Below are 21,055 nucleotides of genomic sequence, written 5' to 3' on the forward strand. Positions count from 1 at the left end.
CAGCCACCCCAGGCTTCCCCCTGAATTTCCTTTTTACCCTGGGATTTCATATGGACCCTGAGTTATGTAGCAGATCACATATGGCCTGCTGTCAAGCATGAGAATAGCCTTTTTGTTCTTGGGGAGCTGCACCAAGCAAATGGGAGAGGGGGAAGAAACTCTTTTTTTTAGCATGAAAATACATTGCTATAATTCTTCCATTACCCCCTCCCTGCTTTGCTTTTTTTCGCCCAGGGCTGAATCACAACATTTGGCCATAACAATGAAAAAGTGGTGACTGTTCACTCTTGAGCTCCTGGAGTAGGAAGGCCTGGGCCGGCCACTTATCCTCTGTCAGGGCTGGTTGTGGGGTTACACTGGGGCATCTCTAAATCTCCCCCAACCCCCGCCACCACTAGCTTAAATGCACAACACTGTGTAGTCAAACCCCCTGAATCAGTGAGCCTGTGACTTTTGAAGGCACAAGTTCAAATCTGATTTCTAATAAGAGTAGAGTAGGCTGGGCAGTTTCATGTTACTTTTTCTGAGTATAGAGGGGGATGTGTTTCTTCTTGGTTTTTCTGGACAGATTTGTTCTTATTGCTCCCCTACAAAAAACCTGGAGCATTAGTGCTAGTTGCAGGTCCAAGGGCCCCTGGCATTGGTTGGAGACAGCTGATTGGATCTCATTCATAACCTCCCCCCCCCCATCTCTCCCCATTCGCGCATAGGCACATGGCTCTTCCTTTCCGCTAGCCTAAATAGAGATTTACAGGTGGTTCATGTATAATGCATAGCAGGCAATGTTCTTTCCTGACTGATTAGCCAGTCATTTTTGGAAATTCCATTATGTGTCAGGTGCTGGGGACCCCAAAATGAGTCACATGCATCCCTACATGAAGGGGTATTCAGTTAGTGATCTTCCTGCTACTTCCTGGGAAAGAGATATTTTGGTCCAGGACAGCAAATTTGTCATAAACATGAAAAGGAAGTCTGTTGATATTTTATCTTTTATTCATAGCATGAATGATGTATTCAATAAGGAATGTCATTATGTCAGATTCTTAATAGGATCACAGAATTTTCAAACTGAGTGAGAATGTTGGTTCTCCATTTGGACTGCTAAGTCCAAATGTCAGTCGACTTTTCTGTAAAACGGGGATAATACTAGTACTCGTTTCATACATTTGTAAGGAGGATTATGTGAATTAATTCACAAAAAATGTATTCAGAATAAAGCCTGGCACTTAGAGCCATGTTACCTTTAAATTACCGATTCCTTCATTCTTCAAAAAATGACTAGTGGATATAGTTGCCTAAGTCTGTGAATATTCTACAAACTACCAAATTGTATGATTTAAAAGCGTGAATTTTCTGGTATGTGAATTTTATTTCAGTGTAGCTGTTATAAAGGAAAATGAATGGGAAACCTGGATGGCTCAGTTAAGGGTCTGACTCTTGATTTTGACTCAGGTCATGATCTCAGGGTCAAGAGATCGAGCCCTGTGGCAGGCTCCACACTCAGCAGGGAATCTGTTTTGAGATTTTCTCTTTCCCTCTGCCTCTGCCCACCCCTCTACTGTATGTACTTGCTCTCTCTCTCTCTCAAATAAAATTAATCTTTAAAAAAAAAAAAAAAGAAAGAAAATTAACTGAGTATCTATTATGTGCTGGGCACTGCCTTTTTAAAACTGACAGCTAAGTAGGTGACCTGCTCAAGTTGAATGGGTGCAGAGATGGTTCTAGAGCTCTAGTCTCCTGGGGCACAAGCCAAGGTCTTTGCAAACCATCAAAATAAAATGAAGATTGCAGTTCAGATTGGAAGCTGAGGTCAGTTTCTTAACCAGACCTTAAGAAAGAAAACGGTAGGACCTAAGAACCTTAGCTTTCTACCTTTACCAGCTGTTTCTAGCACTTCACTTACCTGCCACACACCTCTGTGTTTTCAAGACTTCAGACAAATAGATTGTAAATAGTTTTATAAATACACTGGAAAATATGACAACATTCTCCCCATCCAGCTCTAAATACAGATGGATACTTTTTGGTTAGATTTTTCCAGTTGAGTTATTGCTTTCAATTCCCCAACTTTGATATTCAGGAATTAGAGCTTTCTGGAAGGAAGAGAGAGAGAGAGAGAGAGATAAAGAAAAGGAAAGAGAAAGAAAGGAAGGAAGGAAAGAAGGAAGGAGAAAGAAAAGAATAGCTTCCTATTGCAAGACAGGGATAGTATTTAAAAATCACCCCTACTGGTCTGGAGGGCTTAGTCATTTAAGCATCTGCCTTTGGCTCAGGTCATGATCCCAGGGTGCTGGGATCGAGCCCCACATCCGGCTCCCTGCTCAGCGGGGGGCCTCCTTCTTCCTCTCCCTCTGGCTGCTGCTCCCCCTGCTTGTGTTCTGTCAAATAAATAAAATCTTCGAAATAAATAAATGAATGAATGAATGAATAAATAAATCGGCAACAACAAGTTACCCCTACTTACCACCACTACAAAAAATGAATAATACAAATTTTGTCCTCACGGTGAAGAAGATCTCACTGATTGTGGAGATTTCCTAGCTAAGTCTAAAGAATCTAGAAGACAGAAGAAGAGAGAAGTGGGGGGCGCCTGGGTGACTCAGTGGGTTAAAGCCTCTGTCTTCAGCTCAGGTCATGATCCCCAAGCCCAGGGATTGAGCCTCCCAGAGGGCTCTCTGCTCAGCAGGGAACCTGCCTCCCCCCCCTCTCTCTGCCTGCCTCTCTGCCTGCTTGTGATCTCTGTCTGTCAAATAAATAAATAAAATATTAAAAAAAAAAAAAAAGAAGAAGAAGAAGAAGAAAGAAGTGTTTTCCAAATAAAATGGCATTGTCTCTCCCCGCTGGATCCCGTTAATATAGTCACAGAAACTGTTTTAGAGCCGGAGTTGCCTGTAGCCTTGGGCTCTCTTCAGCTGCTGCTTTTTCTCTGCCATATGCTTTGTTCTGGGGTTTCTTCCTTCTCCTGACATTTGGTATTCAGGATAAGGGAAAACAACTTCCCCTGAACCAGTGAAATTACTATCAGGAAAAAATGGCTCATGTTTCTAGGCATCTGTGAATGAGATGCTTCTCGGAGCGTCCTCAGCAACTATCTTGTGGAAGGACACAGAAGAAGGTACAAGTTTTCAGCTCATCCAGTTACCCAGGATGAACATGAAGTACGTCTTGCTTCAGTGGCCCCAGACATCACTGGCTTTCCCCAAGCAGATGGGCAGCATTACCTCACTGCCATTGAATGAATAGGTTTGCCCCCGGCGGGTTGGAATGGTGGGGAAGGCTATTATGAAATCTCATTTGCTTTGCAGGAATCAGTTCAGGAGTCCCGAGAAAACACCATCTGAAAAATGATAAAACAGGACTGTAACTTAAATAAGCTCCTTGTGTAAATCAGATTGGCCCCAAACTGCTCTGACTTAGCAGGTCATTCTCCTAGTAATTTTGCACTTTTGGGGCAAAGAGCATTTTTTAATTGAATTTGTTTCTTGTGAGTAGGACCAAAACCAATTGTAAACACCTTTGTGGCTCCCCTCCCTTCTCTCTCTCTCTCTCTCTTGTTTTTTTTTTTTTTTTTTCCCTAGGACTGTATCATCTGGGGCACAGAATTTAGCTCTGAAAGCAGATAGCTGAAGGGCAGTGAGGAGGGGGAGGGGATGGTAAGAAGAGACCCATTCAGTTCACACACACAACACACTGGAGTTTTATCAAGAAAGGTGCTAAGCACCGGGTAATAGGCTCCTTTCATCAAACAACTTTAGGCTGTTTATAAATCTCATTTATCGAGGGTTGGACGTTTGACCTCAACCTAAGCTGAGGTTTGAAAGGGTAGCCCTGGGCCCGCAGAGAGATGGAGAGCACAGCCCTGCTCTTCTAGAACGGGGAGACGGTGGTGGAGAAGACCATACAGCGCCCCCCACCCCCGCTGTCCATCTGGGAGAAAGCTGGTCCATCTCTGCTTAACCCAGTGTTTGTCCATGGACCTAGTGTCCCCTCAGTCACCTGGAGGAAACCGAGGCAGCTTCTCATAAGACTGTGGAGTCATTTAATAAAAATGGGTTCAGGTTTTGATTGGGCTACTGTTTACATGAGCTAGGGTGGGGGGTCCTGAAAAAAGGCCATTAGAAATGGGTGGCTCAGTTTTTCGCTTCTCTCCTGTGTCCCAGATAGGAAGCTCCTTGTGCTAAAGAAAGGCCAAAGACCATTGTCATTTGGCTCTGTTAGACACCCCAAGTTGGCTCCCTGGCCCCTTGAAGGCCACGGGGCACTCTCACAAAAAGGAGAGTTGTTTTTAGAATTTGTGTCAAGGAACGTTTTTAGAAATCATCAGTAACTACAAGGACCCTGCGATGCTTTCATGCTGGGCCTGTGACAAGAACATGTGAGGTGGCTCCAAGCCCTCCTCAGCCTCGGGAGAAGTGGGTTCTCCCAGCTACCTTGACGACGCTGGTCTGGGGACTTACTGGGTGGCTGGTGGCTCTGCTAAGCGAGCTGGGGTGGCTTCTGGGAGGTGAATCCCTGGAGGAGGGGGTCCCCTAAAGCCAAGTCATGATGCCTCCTGACGTCCATGAGGGGTTCTGTCAGTCTTTTCCCAGAAGTTTAGAAGAGAAGCCATGTGAATAGGGGTTACGAAGAACATTCTTAGAGTTGAACCTTTCGAATGTCGCTAGGGTCCATTAGGTGACCCTGGATCTTTCTTGAGGATATTGGCCCCTTTTCAACCAAATTAGGGATCAAATCTGGCTAGAACAGAAATCTTAAAAAATAAGGCATGCGGGGTCTAGGGCCGGCCTGGGGAGTTTTTCCGGCGTGTTCAGGGTCCTGTGTTTTCTATTTCCTGAAGGCTCTGAGGGCCAAGGCTGTGTGCCCAGCAGTTGGGTCCCCTCTTCCTCTCACCGTGTGGGGAACATCCGCTGGGAGCTAAGGTGCTCTCTAGCTGTGCTTGGAAGACAAACACAGGGTAGGAGGATGGGGCGGTGCCGGCAGCTGCCCGGCCAGGACGAGGCAGACGGAGGTGGCTCCCACGGCTCCCACTTTCACTGGGAGACCGCGGCGCCCTTTCCCTGCCTGAAATCTGGGGGCAGCTGTCACTGCCCTTCCCTCCAGCCTCCCCAGAGAGAGAACGCAGCTGACTTCTGGGCCTGCCTGAAGTCATCCACAGCTGCTCGTGTGTTTTAAGTAGGAGAACAAAGCAAGCCGTGTTGGCAGAGGGTAATCTGGAGGAAAAAGTTTCCTTTTCATGGTTCCGTTTCCTTTTGGATGTGATGTACGACCCTCTTGCTAGATAGCCTGACAGATCGCTGGCCTCCAGGGATGGGGGGGGGGGGATCTATTCCAGATGATTCCTACTACAATGGGCCTTGTGCCACGGTGACGGTTCCTGCGTGCTGGGCTCCCTCTGGGCACATCACATGCACAGTCTCCTTTGGCTCAGTGATACTCCAAGGACCGTCCACCCATTCCATTTTCAAACAAGGGCACCGAGGCTCAGAGAGATGCAGCAGCTCGCCCACAGGGAGCAGGTGGCCGAACCAGGATCCAAAACCATTTTCGTTTGATGCAGAGTTCGACACTCTTCCTACCCTGGCAGTGCATTTCGCTTTCTATAAGCATTGAAAGTATGCTAACTGCGAATCAGACACCCTCCAAAAGCAGGAATATCCTCTTCACAGGGGAGCACCTCAAGGAAATCGGGCTTACCTCTGTTTCCTAGACAGTATTTGCTGAGCTGTTAGACACAACATGTTTGGAAAATATACAGGGATTTATTACTATGTTATTAGGGTATAAGCCTTATCAAGCAGAGAATAAATTTTCCATCCACTGTTATTGGCATCACATATTTTTTGTTTGCATTATCTTCAGGGCTGGATATAGAAAGATTAATGTAAGGAGAAAAAAAAAATCAGATGTGCAAAAGTAAATAAATTATCTCAGGCCTGGTCTCAGATTCACTGCTTAGAACTGAAAGCCCGAAGTCCTTGGACCACAGGAGCACTGCCAGAATTTCATTCCCTGATCAGACTCCTGACCTTGTCCAGGGCTAGCGGGAGCAGCAGGCCAGGGTCATGACAGAAAACCAAGACTGGCTAAGGAAATGGCATGTCCTTCCCCACCCATGCCCTCCACACTTTAATCCCCTCAATGGCCCTTTGCTCTTAAATGCTCTCAAAATTAAGACCCTAATCCTACATGGTCTGGTCCCATCCACCTCTCCAGATATCTTTTCCTCCAGGAGTGTCTTGCTCCATCCCAGAGCAGTCTTAGGTTTCTTGTCTGGGGTATATCAAATTAGACTGACAAAAGAGAGTTACAAGAGGAAAACAAACAGTTGACTGATCCCCACGTCCTGTGTGTATGGGGTGTGTGTGTGTGTGCGCGTGTGCGTGTGTGTGTACGTGCGCACATGTGTGTGCCTCCGTGTGGGAATAGTTGGTGACGAGTAACTCAAAGGGGTGGTTAGAACTTGAACTTCTATAGCATCTTAGCAAAGTGATAATTTTATAGAAAAGTAACAAGACCAAGGAAAATGACTTTGAGTTTCTAGGGTGGTGCATTGTGAGAAAGTGAACATAGGGAAGCCAATGGTGGAGAAGCAAGGTGTGTTAGGAACGTTCTTCTGGTGCCAGTTTCGGACTGATGAGGGTCTAGCGTTGTCTCCAGTGATTAACTTATGTGCTGCTAGTAGAGAGAGGAAGGGGGACACCTTACAAAATCATGCCCTGTTTTTAGGCAAATAGGGGGAGAACAGAGAGCTTTTCTTTTCTTTTTCCTTTTATTTTATTTCCTTCTTTCTTTTTCTTTTCTTTCTTTCTTTCTTTTTTTTTTTTCCTTAATTTTACTTTTGAGTACTCTGTACACCCACCAGGGAGCTTGAACTCTCAAACCTGAGATCAAGAGGCACAAATTTCATGGACTGAGCCAGCCCAGCACCCCACAGAGAGCTTCTCTTGTATTATCTGCTACATCTGGATGGCATTCGTCTCAAAATAATTCTGTGCCGGGGTGGCATGTTCTGCTCCCCTTCACCAGCCGCCAAAGCCACCTGCCATTTTTGTCCTTGCTCCTCTCACACCTCACTCAGGGCCTTTGTGGAACCTGCCACCAGCCTGGAACAAGCTTCTGTCCCCTTTCATGGCTTAGTTAACGCCTTATCTTTAGATGGCAAATTGTTACTTCCTCCCAGAAGGCTCCCCTGACCTCCCTGACTAGCTCACGTTCCCCTGTTATAGAGGCTGTCAAAGAATACTTTCTTCCCAAGCACTTCTCACAAAAGCAACTTTACATGTATTTGAGATTGGAAAGTGTCTTGTTTCCCCACTACAATAATTTCCAGAAGACCGCTCCATGCCTGGTTTTCCCCATCGTGCCTGGTCCACGGCACTCCTTTGCAAGAGTGAATGACTGCGAGAAGGAAGGGGAAGCCCAGGGCGGTATTCAGATCTCACCGCGGTGGCCGTGCTAAGTTGCACCAAGGGAAATACTAAGCAGGTAAACAGCTCACATTTCTTAGCCATGGTGTTAAATTTAAAAAGAGAACTTGGGACGCCTCGGTGGCTCAGTCAGGTAAGTGTCTGCCTATGGTTCAGGTCACGATCCCAGAGTCCTGGGATGGAGCCCCTGCATCATTCTCCCTTCTCAGGGAGCCCTGCTTCGATAACGCAGGGCTTTATACCTGCTTTGATAAAGCTTCGATCTTTCCCCTCGGGTGATTCTGCTCAGGAATCAGAAACTGGAGTGTGGCTGCTGTCTGAGCAATTCTTGGCAGTTTTTTTCCTCTGGTTGATTTTTCTACTTGTCCTTGAATTTTTATCGAAGGGGAAATGTCCCTTGTGAATCCAGGTGGCATACAGAGAACCAAGACCTCTGGGATTAGGCAGAGCTGGGCCCTCATTCCCACAGCTCCCTTGGGTAGAGACATCATTTGCCTTATTGGCAAGAGACCAATTTAAAAAAAAAATTTTTTTTTAAAGATTTTATTTATTTATTTGACAGACAGAGATCACAAGTAGGCACAGAGGCAGGCAGAGATGGGGAGGGAAGCAGGCTCCCTGCCAAGCAGAGAGTCTGAGGCAGGGCTGGATCCCAGGACCCTGGGACCATGACCTGAGCCGAAGGCACAGGCTTAACCCACTGAGCCACCCAGGTGCCCCCAATTTTTAAAAATTTTAATCACATTCTTTCTTGCTCAGATTTCTCTTGGCTTCATGAATACGGATCCTTATGCTTCCCTCTCCTTTCGGGCTCTGTTTGATCCCTTGAACATCTAAAGGAATGCCAGTCCCACCATCTTGTAGGAACCACTCAGGGGTCTCCATCCCACAACAGTGAGTTTCCTGTTGAGTTTCCCCTGGGAAGCTCCCATATTACTGTTTGCTTGTCATTTGGCCCCTTGGCTCCATTCTTCCTCTTGTCTGTACTCTAAATGCAGCCTGGGGAGTTCTCCTCTTTTTTTTTGAAGGGCAAGGTGTCATATTTTGAGTTCATGTCAGTCTCAGACTGGAAGCTGTCCAGACTTTTGTTTGGATTTCAGATATTAAGCCCCAAACAAATTAAGATGTAAGTTGAAACAGTTCCAGATTTGGTAATGCTTAAAATTCCTCCCGGAGCACAAATCGTCCCTCACTTGAAGCTACCCTAAGTACAGTTCTTGAATCTTGAATCTCTGCATTCCTTGTAAACACTCATGGTAAAAACAGTTAACGATTAATCTGCTTGTGTTCCAGTGACTGAGAAAATGAGCATCCACACTTCTGAGGCCTCATCTTATCGGGCTCTGAGGGGTGGTTTTTATAGCTAATGCGAGGCCTTGGTTTATCAGCTCCACTGGCCTGGAAACTCCTCCTTAGATCTGAATATTTGGGATGAGCAGAATGGACCCCGCTTAGGAATTCCAAGAAGGCAGAATCAAGATAGAGAGCTGCCAAAGCTCACAGATGTGGAATGAAACCCATTTCTAAACCTGATTCTTCTGCTCAGTTGGTCATGTGCTTAAAACCTGGACTCACTTGAGATTTTTGTAGCTGGTTAAAATATGTCAAACCCAGAATTACGCTTCTTTGTGTATTTATTTGTGAAACATAATGATGGCGATTCCAGGGCCGGGTAAGGCCCTGTTGAAATCTTCCGAGCGGATTCCATCGTCTTTGTGCTGCAGAAATGCAAAATGGTAACTGTTGATGTGTGTCTTGAGTTGTGTGGTTGCGTGTGTTACATGTGTCTTCAGACTGTCTTGGCTCTTTTCTCTCTAGAACTCAATCCCCAGATTGAGGTACTAGTTGACAGATGGATAACTTACTCAGGTTAGTAAGGTGGGGAGAGGAGCAGGTGGTTGTGTGCTGGGGCCGTGTCACTGAGAGGACAGGTTACGGGCTCCCAGTGCTTTTCCATCCCTGTGCACCCGGCTCCCTGATTCCAGGTGCACTGAGGACCAGTGTGCTTTCCCCGGTGCACAGCAAGGTAGGAGACTAGGGGAGAGAGAGAACAGCAGCCGGGAATAGTTGGGAGAGAGTTGGCAGACAAAGGCTTGTGTCCCTTTGTGTGTGTGCACAAGCCTCTACGTCTATCAACAGTCCAGAAATTGGATTGCGGGTCAATCCTCAAATGGCTTGTTTATGAAACTGAAAGCTGCTATCTCCTTTAGGAAATATTCAATTCCAGCAGTTAGCCCTGAGGGTTAAAGAACCTCCCTCTCCACAGTCTGCTTTGTGTGGTTCCCAAACAATGCTTTGATGTGCGAGGCTCTCCTAATGGAAGATAAGCCATCAATTAACCCAACTGGAAGGTTAAGCTGAAAGCAGACTTTTCAAGGAAGGGATTATCTCCAAGTTAACCACTGATTGACTTTATCTATCTGGGATATGTTCTTATGAAAAGGCTTAATCTCCACCTAGTCCGAGGGCAAGAAGGGCCAGAAGTATTGTAGTTATTTGGTTTGTTTTGAAAGTCCCCGTAGAAATTGGATCTTTGGTCACCTGAGCCTGGGATGGAGAGGACCATAGTTTCCTTTCCAAATAAGTTATCATTTGAATTCCTTCAAGAATTGGTCTTAATACTGTTAAATTGCTAGGGGCTTTATTTTTATTTCCTTTACAAAAAGTGAGCAGAAGCATCTATTTTATAAGAGTTTTTTTTTTTTTTTTTTTTTTTTTTTTTTTTTTTTTTAATGAGAGTATTAACAATATTGTGAGTTTAAGCACAGTGCAGATGAAGCAGACTGGTAATTGTGTGCTTGAGATTTGAGATTCTGATTTCAGAATAAGTTTTCTTTATTTTGACTTTCAAATACCTTAGAATATTGACAAATTCTAGTCTTAATTTCCATAGAGCTTTCCAGGAAAGTAATTCATAAATTGAGCTATTTCACTGTTACTTTTTTTTTTTTTTAGTATGCCTTGCATTTGCTAGTATGTTTAGGAAACCAAAAGGGGACTATGAAAATATATATTGTCAAAAGCACAGAAAATAGTATAGGGTAGTTATTCCACCACCCTGCTACAGTTAGTAATTTATTTTCTTCTTGTCTTTTTTCCCCTGTGTTTGCTACAAAGTGTAATCCATCTACCTAGATTCTATTTCCTATTTCCTCAGCCTCATAGAATGTTTCCAAAATTATGTTCGTGATCCTTCATGCCCTTAGTGAGGCCAGAGTTTCTTCTGGGGGGGGATGAAAATTTTTAGAAATAGTGGGAATGATTTACTACATTGTGAATGTATTATTGCCACCACAATGTACTTTTATTTTATTTTTTTAAAGATTTTATTTATTTATTTGACAGTGATCACAAGCAGGCAGAGAGGCAGGCAGAGAGAGAGGGGGAAGCAGGCTCCCTGCTGAGCAGAGAGCCCGATGCGGGGCTCGATCCCAGGACCCTGAGATCAGAAGGCAGAGGCTTTAACCCACTGAGCCACCCAGGCGCCCCCACCATGTACTTTTAAAATGACAAAAGAAAAAAGGCAACTTTTATGTCATATATATATATATATATATATATTCCCCCCACTGCTCCGTACTGTTAAGAAATGAAGTTCGGCTGAGTAAATTTAAGGATCTCATTGGCTTTATTAAACCGTTCCTGGAGTGGGCAGCATCCCATCTAACCAGCAGAGGAGAACGCCAAGGGGGTGTGTAAAGGCTTTTATGGGAAGGACAAGAATGGGGCAAGAAAGTTTTAAGCCCAAGAGAAGATAGGATTATTCCAGGCAAGCTCACTTCCCCTCAGGGAGAGGGCCTGGGGGGCGGGGGTCATGTTAGGTAGATGACCACATCTTCCTTTGGGGGGCATGGAGAGAGCCCATGTGACAGATGATCTCATTGGTGCTTATCAGAAAATTCCAGATTGACAGGTTAAGATTTCTGGGGGAGATTGAAACTGCAGTTAGGTTAGGTATTAAGCCCTGGTTTGGTGACTTGGCCTGGCCCAGTGATGCCATTTGGGGCCTCTGGATTTCTTTTGAACACCACATTGAAAAAAGTACATAAAAGCTGTGCTCATACATTGTTTGCTTCTCTCCCCCCCCCCCCTTTTTTGAGAAGTAAAGTATTGACGGATTTCAGAGTTGTAACGCTGGGAGAAACTGTTAGTGTGGGCTTTATTTTCCACGAGATTCAAAAACCAGAACTTTTTAATACTATGTAGCCTTTGAAATAAGCCTAAAATTTAAGAGGAGAATTTTCAGCAATGTTGTGGCATGTCATTAAAACTTAAGAAATGGGGCGCCTGAGTGGCTAAGTCTATTAAGCGTTGGCCCCCAGCTTGGGTCATGATCCTGGAGTCTCGGGGTCAAATCCCACATTGGGCTCCCAGCTCAGCAGGGAGTCTGCTTCTCCCTCTGACCCTCCCCCCTCTTCCGTCTCATGCTCCCTCTTGTTCTCTCTCTCGCATAAATAAATAAAATTTTTATAAAAAAAGTAAAATTCAAAAATCTCAGAGATGTCATGTTTCAGGTTTGAGGTCATTAAAACCCCTCCAGGAACACAGTGGCTGTTGTGGGAAGGAGGGCCCCCATGATGGATGGTGGCCCTTGACAGATAATGACAGTTGAATAACTCTTCCAACTAAATTGCCAGCTCCCCAACACCAGTGAGGTCGAACCCTGCCCATAGGGACTTGCTACAATAACTAAGTCCTTGAGAAGGACATCCAGGTGTGACAGCAACATTCTGCCGGGGTGTTTCTGCACCAGGGGGCTTCATGGGGAAGCAGGTTTGACCGGGGCCCTACAGAAAAGCTGAGTGAGAGACAGAGGTCACCAGTGAGGAAAACAGATGAGATTTGGAAAGGGTGGCAGACCCTTAATTCCAGATTCAGGAGTGTCTTAAAAAAAAAAAAAAAAAAAAAAAAGTTTTTAGTACCCTTTACTGAAGGCCTCATTGGGGACCATCTCTTGTTTCTTTTAGTTCTTAGAGCCCCCGAGTCAGGACTTAGGGAGTTACGGACCCTCAGAAAATGTCTGTGCTACACTTTGGTGGCGGGAAGGAAGACCCGGAGGGAGACCACAGTGGCACCGCCGATCTCAAGCCTCCATCGAGGTGACCAGGGTTCAGATCACCGGCCGGTGTGTCTTTCCAGACCGCACACCTGACTTCCTTTGCCCCTGGGACATGTGGTCCCAGACATGGTGGCTGTGGTGCATTCAATTCCAGAATTCTTAAACAGTGCAAAGATGCATCCAGGCTTGCAAAAACAAGGGCAAAGCTGGATATGTGGGCCCATTTGGGATCAAGGTTTTCAACATCTCCTACTCTTTTAGGATATTGTTTTGTGTTCATATCCCACTTGAAATTCACTGGCCCTATACCTTGTTAAACACAAACTTGTGAAATCAAAATATGATCTTAAAGAATGTTTTCCACAACAAGTTCAACCATGGTACGGACGAGAGAATGCACTATCTTGGGAGTTTCGGTGCTGCATGGTGACGTTGAGGGAGGCTGACTTAGTGGGGAGCTGGCAAACCCCTCATTAGCACCCCACTCTTTGCAGGTGAAGTCTTGCCCCCTCCTTTCTCCATTCCCCTGATGGCCAGACCTTTGCCAGCCTGAGATGCCGGCGTTCTAACCGTCTGTGCTGGTTCTGAGGTTCAGCATGTCCTCACCAATGCGGGGAGCGTGGGTTGGGCTTATTTCTTCATTTTGCATAGGAGGTGCTCAGAAAAACGAAGGGGAAAAAATGGGAGATTCAGCATTTTAGAACACAACAAAGCAACATCAACATCGTGGTGTAAGCCAGCCTTCGGGTACCAGCATCTCACAGCCGGAGATGTTTGTTGATGGGTTCCTGAGCCATTCAAGTCCCCACCTGCATGCCCGGCCCCTGTTATTTCCTGTTCTTGGATCCTTACCTTCTGTCCTCTTGTTTGGGGAGGCATCCACATCCGGAATGGACTGGCTTCTCTGGGCTCCCTGCTATTGTGGTCCAAACTGTGTACACGACAAAGAGACATTCTTGGGAGTGGCCAGACATTATCTAGAGAATTCCAACCATTCAGCTGAAGAGCAAGTCCCTCACCCAGAACTTTTAGAGGAGAACTCCAGGCATCTCAAGTAAGGGCAGATGGCAAACACAACCTTGTAAGACCACCATCCGATTTGGGCTCAGGTCATGATCTTGGGATCGTGAGATCGAGCCCCGTATCGGGCCCTACACGTGATGGGGAGTCTGCCTGAGATTCTCTCTCTCTCTCTCTCTCTCTCTCTCTCTCTCTCGTCTTCTGCCCCTTCCCCTGCTTGGGTGCTCGTGTGCTCTCTTAAATAAATAAATCTTAAAAAAAGACTACCTCCCAAGATAGAGCTAAGAGCGCTAAGTGAATTTTCCTTTTGGTGGGCCATGGCACATCGTACATTTTACGAAAACAAAAAGGATGTCAGCATCTGCTTCTTTGTTGTGGACTTTGAAGAGCTGGGCAAGCCAGGGCTTGGATCTCAACTCTGTCCCTTACTTGCTTTGTGTCCTTGGGCAAAACACTTCTACTCTGAGCTCATTGTCTTCACCTGCAAAAGAGAAATGATAACCTATTCCAGGGTATTGCAGTGTGGCTTTATTGAGATAATGTATGGAAAGGGCCTTGTAAAGGGCCTACACATTGTAATGTCCGGTTCATAATTGTGACCCTTGCCATTCCTGTCATGTTCATTTCCCATAAAGGAAACTAGCACACGACTAAGCCAGAAAGCATGCGAAAGAAGAGTTCTAGGATCCAGTTAGAGGAGGAGGTAAAGTAGATAAGGAATCACAGAGCTAATCTTCCTTGTTTGATAAGCCTCTAGTCTAGATTGTCCCAACTTCTAATTCCAAATCTATGCGAGGCAGGGTCATAGTTCATTGCCCTTAGACAGGTAGCCTGGGGTCAATCCAAGCCTCGCTATTTACTGCTCCGTGTCTTGAGGCAAATTACTTAAAAACTCTGGATCTCAGTTTCCTTAGCTGTATGGTTAGAGATGTCAAGCGTCCTGGTCTCAGAGGCTGGTTTTGAGGAATAAATATGACTGTGCATTGAAATCATTTTAATGGCAATGGCTAGCAGGTCATCAATGCTTATTATAAAGCTATGACCACTTGGTCATCAACCCCACCCAATACCTTCAAGATTGGTGGCCGCTGTCTTCCATCTCCAGTCTCACAGGGTGCATATCCATCGCCAACTCTGAGACTCTGAAGCATCAGTCTTTGCAAACTGGCCTCGGTGGTCATCGGCGCCCACCCGTGCTTCCGTTCCGGTTAGGCACTGGGTAAGCCTGTACTGTTGCTGCCTGAGTGTGCCCTTACTCTGCCTGAGTGTGCCCTTACTCCACACTTCTCCCTTTGCTCTTCATGTTTGGTCCGCAAATTTTAAAAAGTGCAAATGCCATGGGGCCACTCCCCTCTGACAAAGCTTGAAAAATTCTGTTGTTGGCTTGCTGCCAACACAGAAAGCCAGGGTGGACTGCCTCGTGTGGCCAGCTTACCTTGTCCCCATCTCGGGGCCAGGTGCCTTCACGTGCTGTCTCTTAGGGAGTCTTTACAACAGCTTTAGAACGTGGGTATGTTGGTTTCTTATTGCTGCTGTAACAGATTACCACAAAATTAGTGGATTAAAACAATAGAAATGTATTCAGGAGGCCAGGAGTCTGAAATCCAGGTGGGCTGGGCTGGTTCTCTCTGGAAGTTATGAGGGAGAACGGTTCATGTCTTTCTCCTAGCTTCTGCTTGGTTGCCAGGAAGCCTCGGCACTCCTTGGCTGGTGGTTAAAATCACTCCAGTTTCCACCCTGCCTTCATACGGAGTTTTCCTTCTTTGTGTATATCTCTGTGTGTTGTTTCCTCTTATAAGGACACCAGCCATTGGAGTGAGGGCCCCCCGTAATCCACGAGGACAGCATTTTCACTAACTATATCTCCAAAGACCCTGTTTCCCAAAAAGGTCACACTCTGAGGTTCCAAGTAGACTTGAGTTTTGGAGGGAACACTGTTCCACCCACCACAGCAATTATACCCATTTAACAGATGAGGACCTGAGCTTCAAGAGAGGAGCAAATCCTTTGTATAAGCATCATGCAGTCCACGTGTGACACCAGACAATTCAAGCCCTGACGTCCTGTTCTCTAAGACTTGTGTTCTTCCCACTGGTTCCCCTTACTGCACATAAATAAGTGGAGAATAAAATAAGGCTCTAAAATCATGGCAGCAAAATGGTTAGCAGCGATCAGCTACTAGATCAAAGAGGGCCTCTGGGGAGTGAGCAGGATGAAACAGAGTCTGTGCAAGTGAATGGTAACCCCCTTTCTGGTTGCTGGTTCTCCGACTTCATCCTGTTTGCATAATCAGCATAACTTGTTGGCTCTCCACCACAGTGCTCTGCTCCTGGGATTCCGTGGCCGGGCAGAGAGATTCCTCATAAATGAGACACGAGGTAGTTGTCGGATTCTGTTGGCATCGAGAGAAAGGAAAGAACACATTTCTCAGTGTGGTGCCAAATACTCTTGTACAGCTCTCTTGCACCCCATTTTACTGCTGGCTTCTGCTTATCTTGCATCCCCTAGGGGGATGGAGAAATTTCATGCTTTCCTTCTCCCGCAGAGGTTCCTTCCTGGTATTCAGAGCCACAAAGGCAGTGGACGGAAGCAGGTGACTGGCCCTCGGCTGCCTCTGCAGTGCAGCTTTTCCCAGAATGTGGTCCTGCAGAGCGGCCCAGGGTAGGTTGGTATAGCACAGTGCTGGAACACAAGGGGAGTGATCCACGGGCTCACCCTCATTCTGGCTAAAGCAAAGGACAGAACGAGGGTCAAGTCCTCAATGTCAGGACAAGCTCACCTTGGCTTAAATCACAAATGCCACTCTGGTACCAGCCTCAGAGTCCTGGGTTGTCAGGGTCATCGGTTTGCGGTGTGAGGTGGGAGTCCAAAATTCAGGTGGGCCTGGCTTCAGCCTTTCCTGCCCTTTGACTGCCCGCCAAGGGTGCTCTTCTTCCATAGACCAATGTCCCCAGCACCTGTCCTGATCTAGAACTGCCACTCAGTCCTGGCAGAGCAGGACTGTCAGACTGACCATCTGGATTTTTCCTGGAGTTCTCTCTTGCTGTCAGCACCGGAATCAAGTGGACCAGGGGTCTGTCTGCTGCCCAGTCCACCTTCACTTGTGGCTTTGTGCTTTTGAAGAAACTTATGAAAACTGAATAGCAGTTCATAGTGACTTGAATAACCGTGATGATGAAACCTGTTTTGTGAGCAGGGGTCCAAACCTTCTAGAGCCTTCCAGCAGTTCCCTTCTAATTCATATGTAGCAGATTCAATAGAACCAAACCTTTCTCCTCTTGGTAGGTGGTAGATGCTTTTGTTGAGTTTTCTTGGAGCTCCCCAGGTATTTCATTTTCAAAGTACCTCTTGATTGTTGTGGTTTCCTTCCTTCTCCAAACTTGTGAGCCTAGTCCTGGGGAAGTGAAGGCAGATGGTGTGCTACCTCCCATCTCTGAGCAGGGAAGAGCTTGGTGAGTGAGTCTACTCCAGGACTCAGCTCCTGGCTAAGTCCCCTGACTGCCCAAGGGCTAGGATCTGGGGGACAGATGGGAAGGAATCCTGAAGCAGAATTGGCACTTGGGTCTGGGGCCCACGGTTCAGGATTACCCCAGTGCAATTACTGCCCATCTCTAAACTGCTCAGCATTCATTTTTGACATTAATAAGAGATGAGATGGTTTTTGCTTCCAGATTACCAGATTTGCTAAACCCCAAGTGTTTTTTTTTTTCCTAAATACTGTTTTTAAAACTTAACTAGAACAAAACAAACAAAAAGATTTAAATTCACTGTGTGTGTGTGTGTGTGTCCACCAGTCTGTCTGTCTTACAGGGGAGGTTACTAGTTGGACTCACCTGCACATTTAAGTTGAATGGAGAAAAAAAAAAAAAAAACCCAACTATTGTTTAGAATAATAGATAAAGTCAGCCTCCAATTTTTGTTCTCTACCAACTGAGCAGACCTTCAGAAATTTTTCAGTGGGGTTTTCCTATGACATATCTTGTCTGTGACAGTTCATAGAATTCTGTGACATTTGACTTCCCAAGAAGAATTTGGTTACTCACAAAGTGTTACACAACTTTTCTGGGAATAGGAAGCTCATGGAAGGAAAATGTCCATCTATAACAGCAAGCCAATTTCTTATCTTTGATGAAAAAGGAAGATTATATGATGGTAAGATGGACAGAGAGAGACTGTGCCTTCAAGTATACTGGATCACAGCAAGAAAGCATAACTCCCTCAGGGACAGGCTACATTTTGACACACATTTACTCATCATGGCTCAGGAGAGGCTTTAGTGTTCATTGTCTAGATAGAAAATGAAGTGTAAGAGGCATTACAATACCCAACAAGTAGATAAGCCTGGGTCTATTTTGTTGTTGTTAGAGAGAACACATGTCCCTGCCACGAAGGGGGAGAGGCAGAAGGAGAGAGAGAATTTCAAGCAGATTCCATGCTGAGTGGGGAGCCCAGTGCGGAGTTCAGTCCCAGAACCCTGAGTTTGTGACCTGGGCTGAAACCAAGAGTTGGATGCCTAACCGACCGAGCCCCCCAGGTGCCCCTCCTAAAGCCTTTCTAAGCAAATTAGGATTCCTTTGGGCAACCCGTTTAAGTTGTTGATATTCCCATCAAATACCCATCTAAGTGTTGCTGAGGCGTGGAGTCACATGGGGCTGAGACTCAGAGGAGGACCCATCTGAATGGCAGCTGGGGAAAACGCAGCCATGGCCATTTAGAAAGGACATCTGGAGGGGCCGAGACCCAGGCTCCTCGGTGTGTACCTTGCATTGGACCTTGGAGCAGTTTGAAAAGCCACAGACCTCCAGCTCCCTTCCGTCCTGGGAAGCCTGCAGAGACTTCTGGGTGCCAGTCTCTCCCCTCCTCCCTGCTTTGCAATGCTTGCAGCAGCCTGGCCTTACTGTGGTTTCTAAAGCCAGCCTCTCTCCCCATCGCCTGCTTCCATCTGGTTTCTCCTGATCTCAACAAAGCTACTTTGGAACATTCTGTCACACGAAGGTGTACACATGGGATGGGCTACATTTAGCCGAATAAACTTCAACCCAAGGGGTGAAGTTCTAACAAGGGGAATGTCTAAGACGGCCAAGTTCCATCGGGGAATCCTTGCAGACTCTCTTGGCCCAAGTATCAAGCAGCTTCAAAGGCCGAAGTGGCTGCTCCTGCTCCCATTTGCTGGCTTTCTTCCTCTCCGCTCTGCCCTCCTTACGGGCTCACAACTACCTAACGTTTCCTTTTTGCCCAAGGCTCACCCTGGCCTCACACAACCACAGAGATTAGAAGCAGAAAGGAAGTGAACTTTGAAACTTCACCTGGTTTAGGTGCCCCATTTCTCAGACCAGAAAACTGAGACCCAGGAAAGAAAGATGGCCTTTCCAAAGTCACGTAGCAGCAGGTGCACGGTTTCAGAGACCGCCTGTTTGTCTCTTGCATTTGCCACCCCTTTTGAGCCTGCGCGTACTTCCTGGGTTCCCTCCGGAGTTGCCCTCTGTGGCTTCCAGAGCAGAGCCTGGAAGAGCTCTGTGGGTGGGAGTCATGGATTCTAGCCAGAGCTCTGTTCTTGACCAGCCGTGTCACCCTAGGGAGGACTCTGGGTCGTCACAGGCTGTGGAATGAGTGAGAAACTCCACCTTGCTGTTGATGGAGGGACAGAGAAGCTGTGTCAGGAAGGGTGTGTGACACAGACTGGCACCCAGTAAGTGTGCAGCAGATACTTGCTGAATGGTGGACTGAAGAGCGTCCACTGCCTTCCGACCCCGGCTGCTGGGGGCTTGCAAATTGCCCTCTGCTTCCCAGCCAACCAGGACCCGATTTCAAAATGGCTTCACTTCCCCCAGCGCCAGACACCCTCAGAGACTGAACAGGAGATCGGGTTACAGCACAGGAGCATTCAGCTGGCAGTCTAATTTATTTTCGTCAATTCAGGAAAACCACCCCAAGCTCCGAGGCCGTGCGGAGGGGGAGGTGGAGGGGTGAGCAGCGGTGAGGCGTGCGCGCTGCATGTAGCTCTGCTCAGTCCTGACAGGAGAGCCACGGCCGTCGAGGGCAGGGAGGCTCGGCGTATGCTTTTGCCACCTGTATGGACCTTGCTGGTTGAATTTCGCCCTGTGCCTCCGAGTATAAACCAGTTTTCCTAAACTCCATCCTATTTTTGCAACTGGCGGGAGGGATGTGTGTGTGTGTGTGTGTGTGTGTGTGTGTGTATACAAATGCATGTGCACAAATGTGCATGCCTGAGTGTCCATAATTGTGCACATGTGTGAGTGAATATGCGTGTTCCTTCCTAGGGCTGCCATAACGAAGCACCAGAAACTGGGCGGCTTGAACCACAGAAGTGCACTGTCTCACAGTCCTGGAGACCAGAAGTGCAAAAACCAGCTACCCGCCATGCTTCCTTCTGAGGGCTGTAGGGAAGGGTTTTTCCAAGCCCCTCTCCTTGGTTTATAGATGCTGCCTGCTTTCCTGTATGTTCACATTGTCTTTCTTCTAGGTGTTTCTGTGTCTAAGTCTCTTTTTATAAGGGCACTAGTATTGGATTAATGACCATGTAACTTGATTACCTCTGTAAGATCCTGTCTCCAGATAAGGTTACATTTTGAGGTACTGTATGTTTGGATTTAGGCATATGAAGTTGGGTTTCAACCCATAACAGGGAGCATGTGTGTGTATGTGCAAGTAGGTCATGAACCATAGCATCTCAGACTCCAGTCAGAAGCATGCCCACTAACGATGAGGCGCCTGGCTGGCTCAGTTGGTAGAGTGTGAGACTCTTGATCTTGGGGTTGTCAGTTCGAGCCCCACGCTAGATGCACAGATTACTTAAAAATAAAATATTTAGGGGGAAAAAAAAAGAACCCAGCTACTACTTAAATAATAGTACTTTTTTCTTTTTTAGTTTATTTATTTTTTAAAGTTTGTTTCTTTGTACTTTTGATAATCTCTGCATCCAACATGGAGCTCCAGCTCTCAGCCCCAAGATCAAAAGTCACAGACTCCATCAACAGAGACAGCCAGGTGCCCCTCAGATAATAGTACTTTAAGAGCGTGTATGTTTTCTCTTTTGTGAACAGGGAAGATTTAAAATAATTTTTTAATATATATATATCAATCTCTTCCCTCAAGCAGAAGGGCAGGTGTGACTATGTAGAAAGTCCTAGGTACCACTCTTGCCTCTTGGCTGGAAACCATCTCTTCATGGAAGGCTGTCTCCTGCTCTGTCCCTCTCCAGCAGAACGCCACCCCTGATACGTGATTTCCCCACCTCACGTTCCTTTAGACAGTTAAGTAGCATCTTGAAATGCCTCTGGCTATACTACAGAACATTCCAGTTATTCCAAAGGGTACATAAATTCAGAGTTTCCATAGCACTCCCTAGTGACTTGGTATCACCAAGGTAGCCCTTGAGAAACCCCTGGAGATTTCTAAATAAATGGCAGCAGATTCAAAATTTCATTTAGAGGTTGGAAATAGTTGTCAAGTATGGTATACCTTTAGCTTCCTTTTCAAAGGGGGCCTGCCTGGGCTCCGTCTACTTTGATTATTCTTCCCTTGACTT

At 46.3% G+C, this 21,055-nt stretch overlaps 1 protein-coding gene across 6 annotated transcripts in view; it reads left to right on the top strand.

Moving 5' to 3' along the window:
- PALM2AKAP2 (PALM2 and AKAP2 fusion) overlaps positions 1–21,055 on the top strand; it is a 446,433-nt gene that overhangs the window by 381,176 nt on the left and 44,202 nt on the right. Inside the window, exon 1 of one of the 6 annotated variants that reach the window (XM_013053846.2) lies at positions 9,064–9,163. The exons of the other annotated variants lie outside the window; for them this stretch is intronic. Coding sequence (XP_012909300.1) covers positions 9,161–9,163 — 3 coding nt within the window. The 5' untranslated portion in view covers positions 9,064–9,160. Of the gene's footprint in view, positions 1–9,063; positions 9,164–21,055 lie in introns of those variants that run through there. 6 annotated transcript variants of the gene reach the window in all.

The sequence above is a fragment of the Mustela putorius genome, unplaced genomic scaffold (genome assembly GCF_011764305.1).
Source record: "Mustela putorius furo isolate JIRA1106 unplaced genomic scaffold, ASM1176430v1.1 tig00000580_pilon_pilon_pilon, whole genome shotgun sequence".
NCBI classification, from domain to species: Eukaryota; Metazoa; Chordata; class Mammalia; order Carnivora; family Mustelidae; genus Mustela; species Mustela putorius.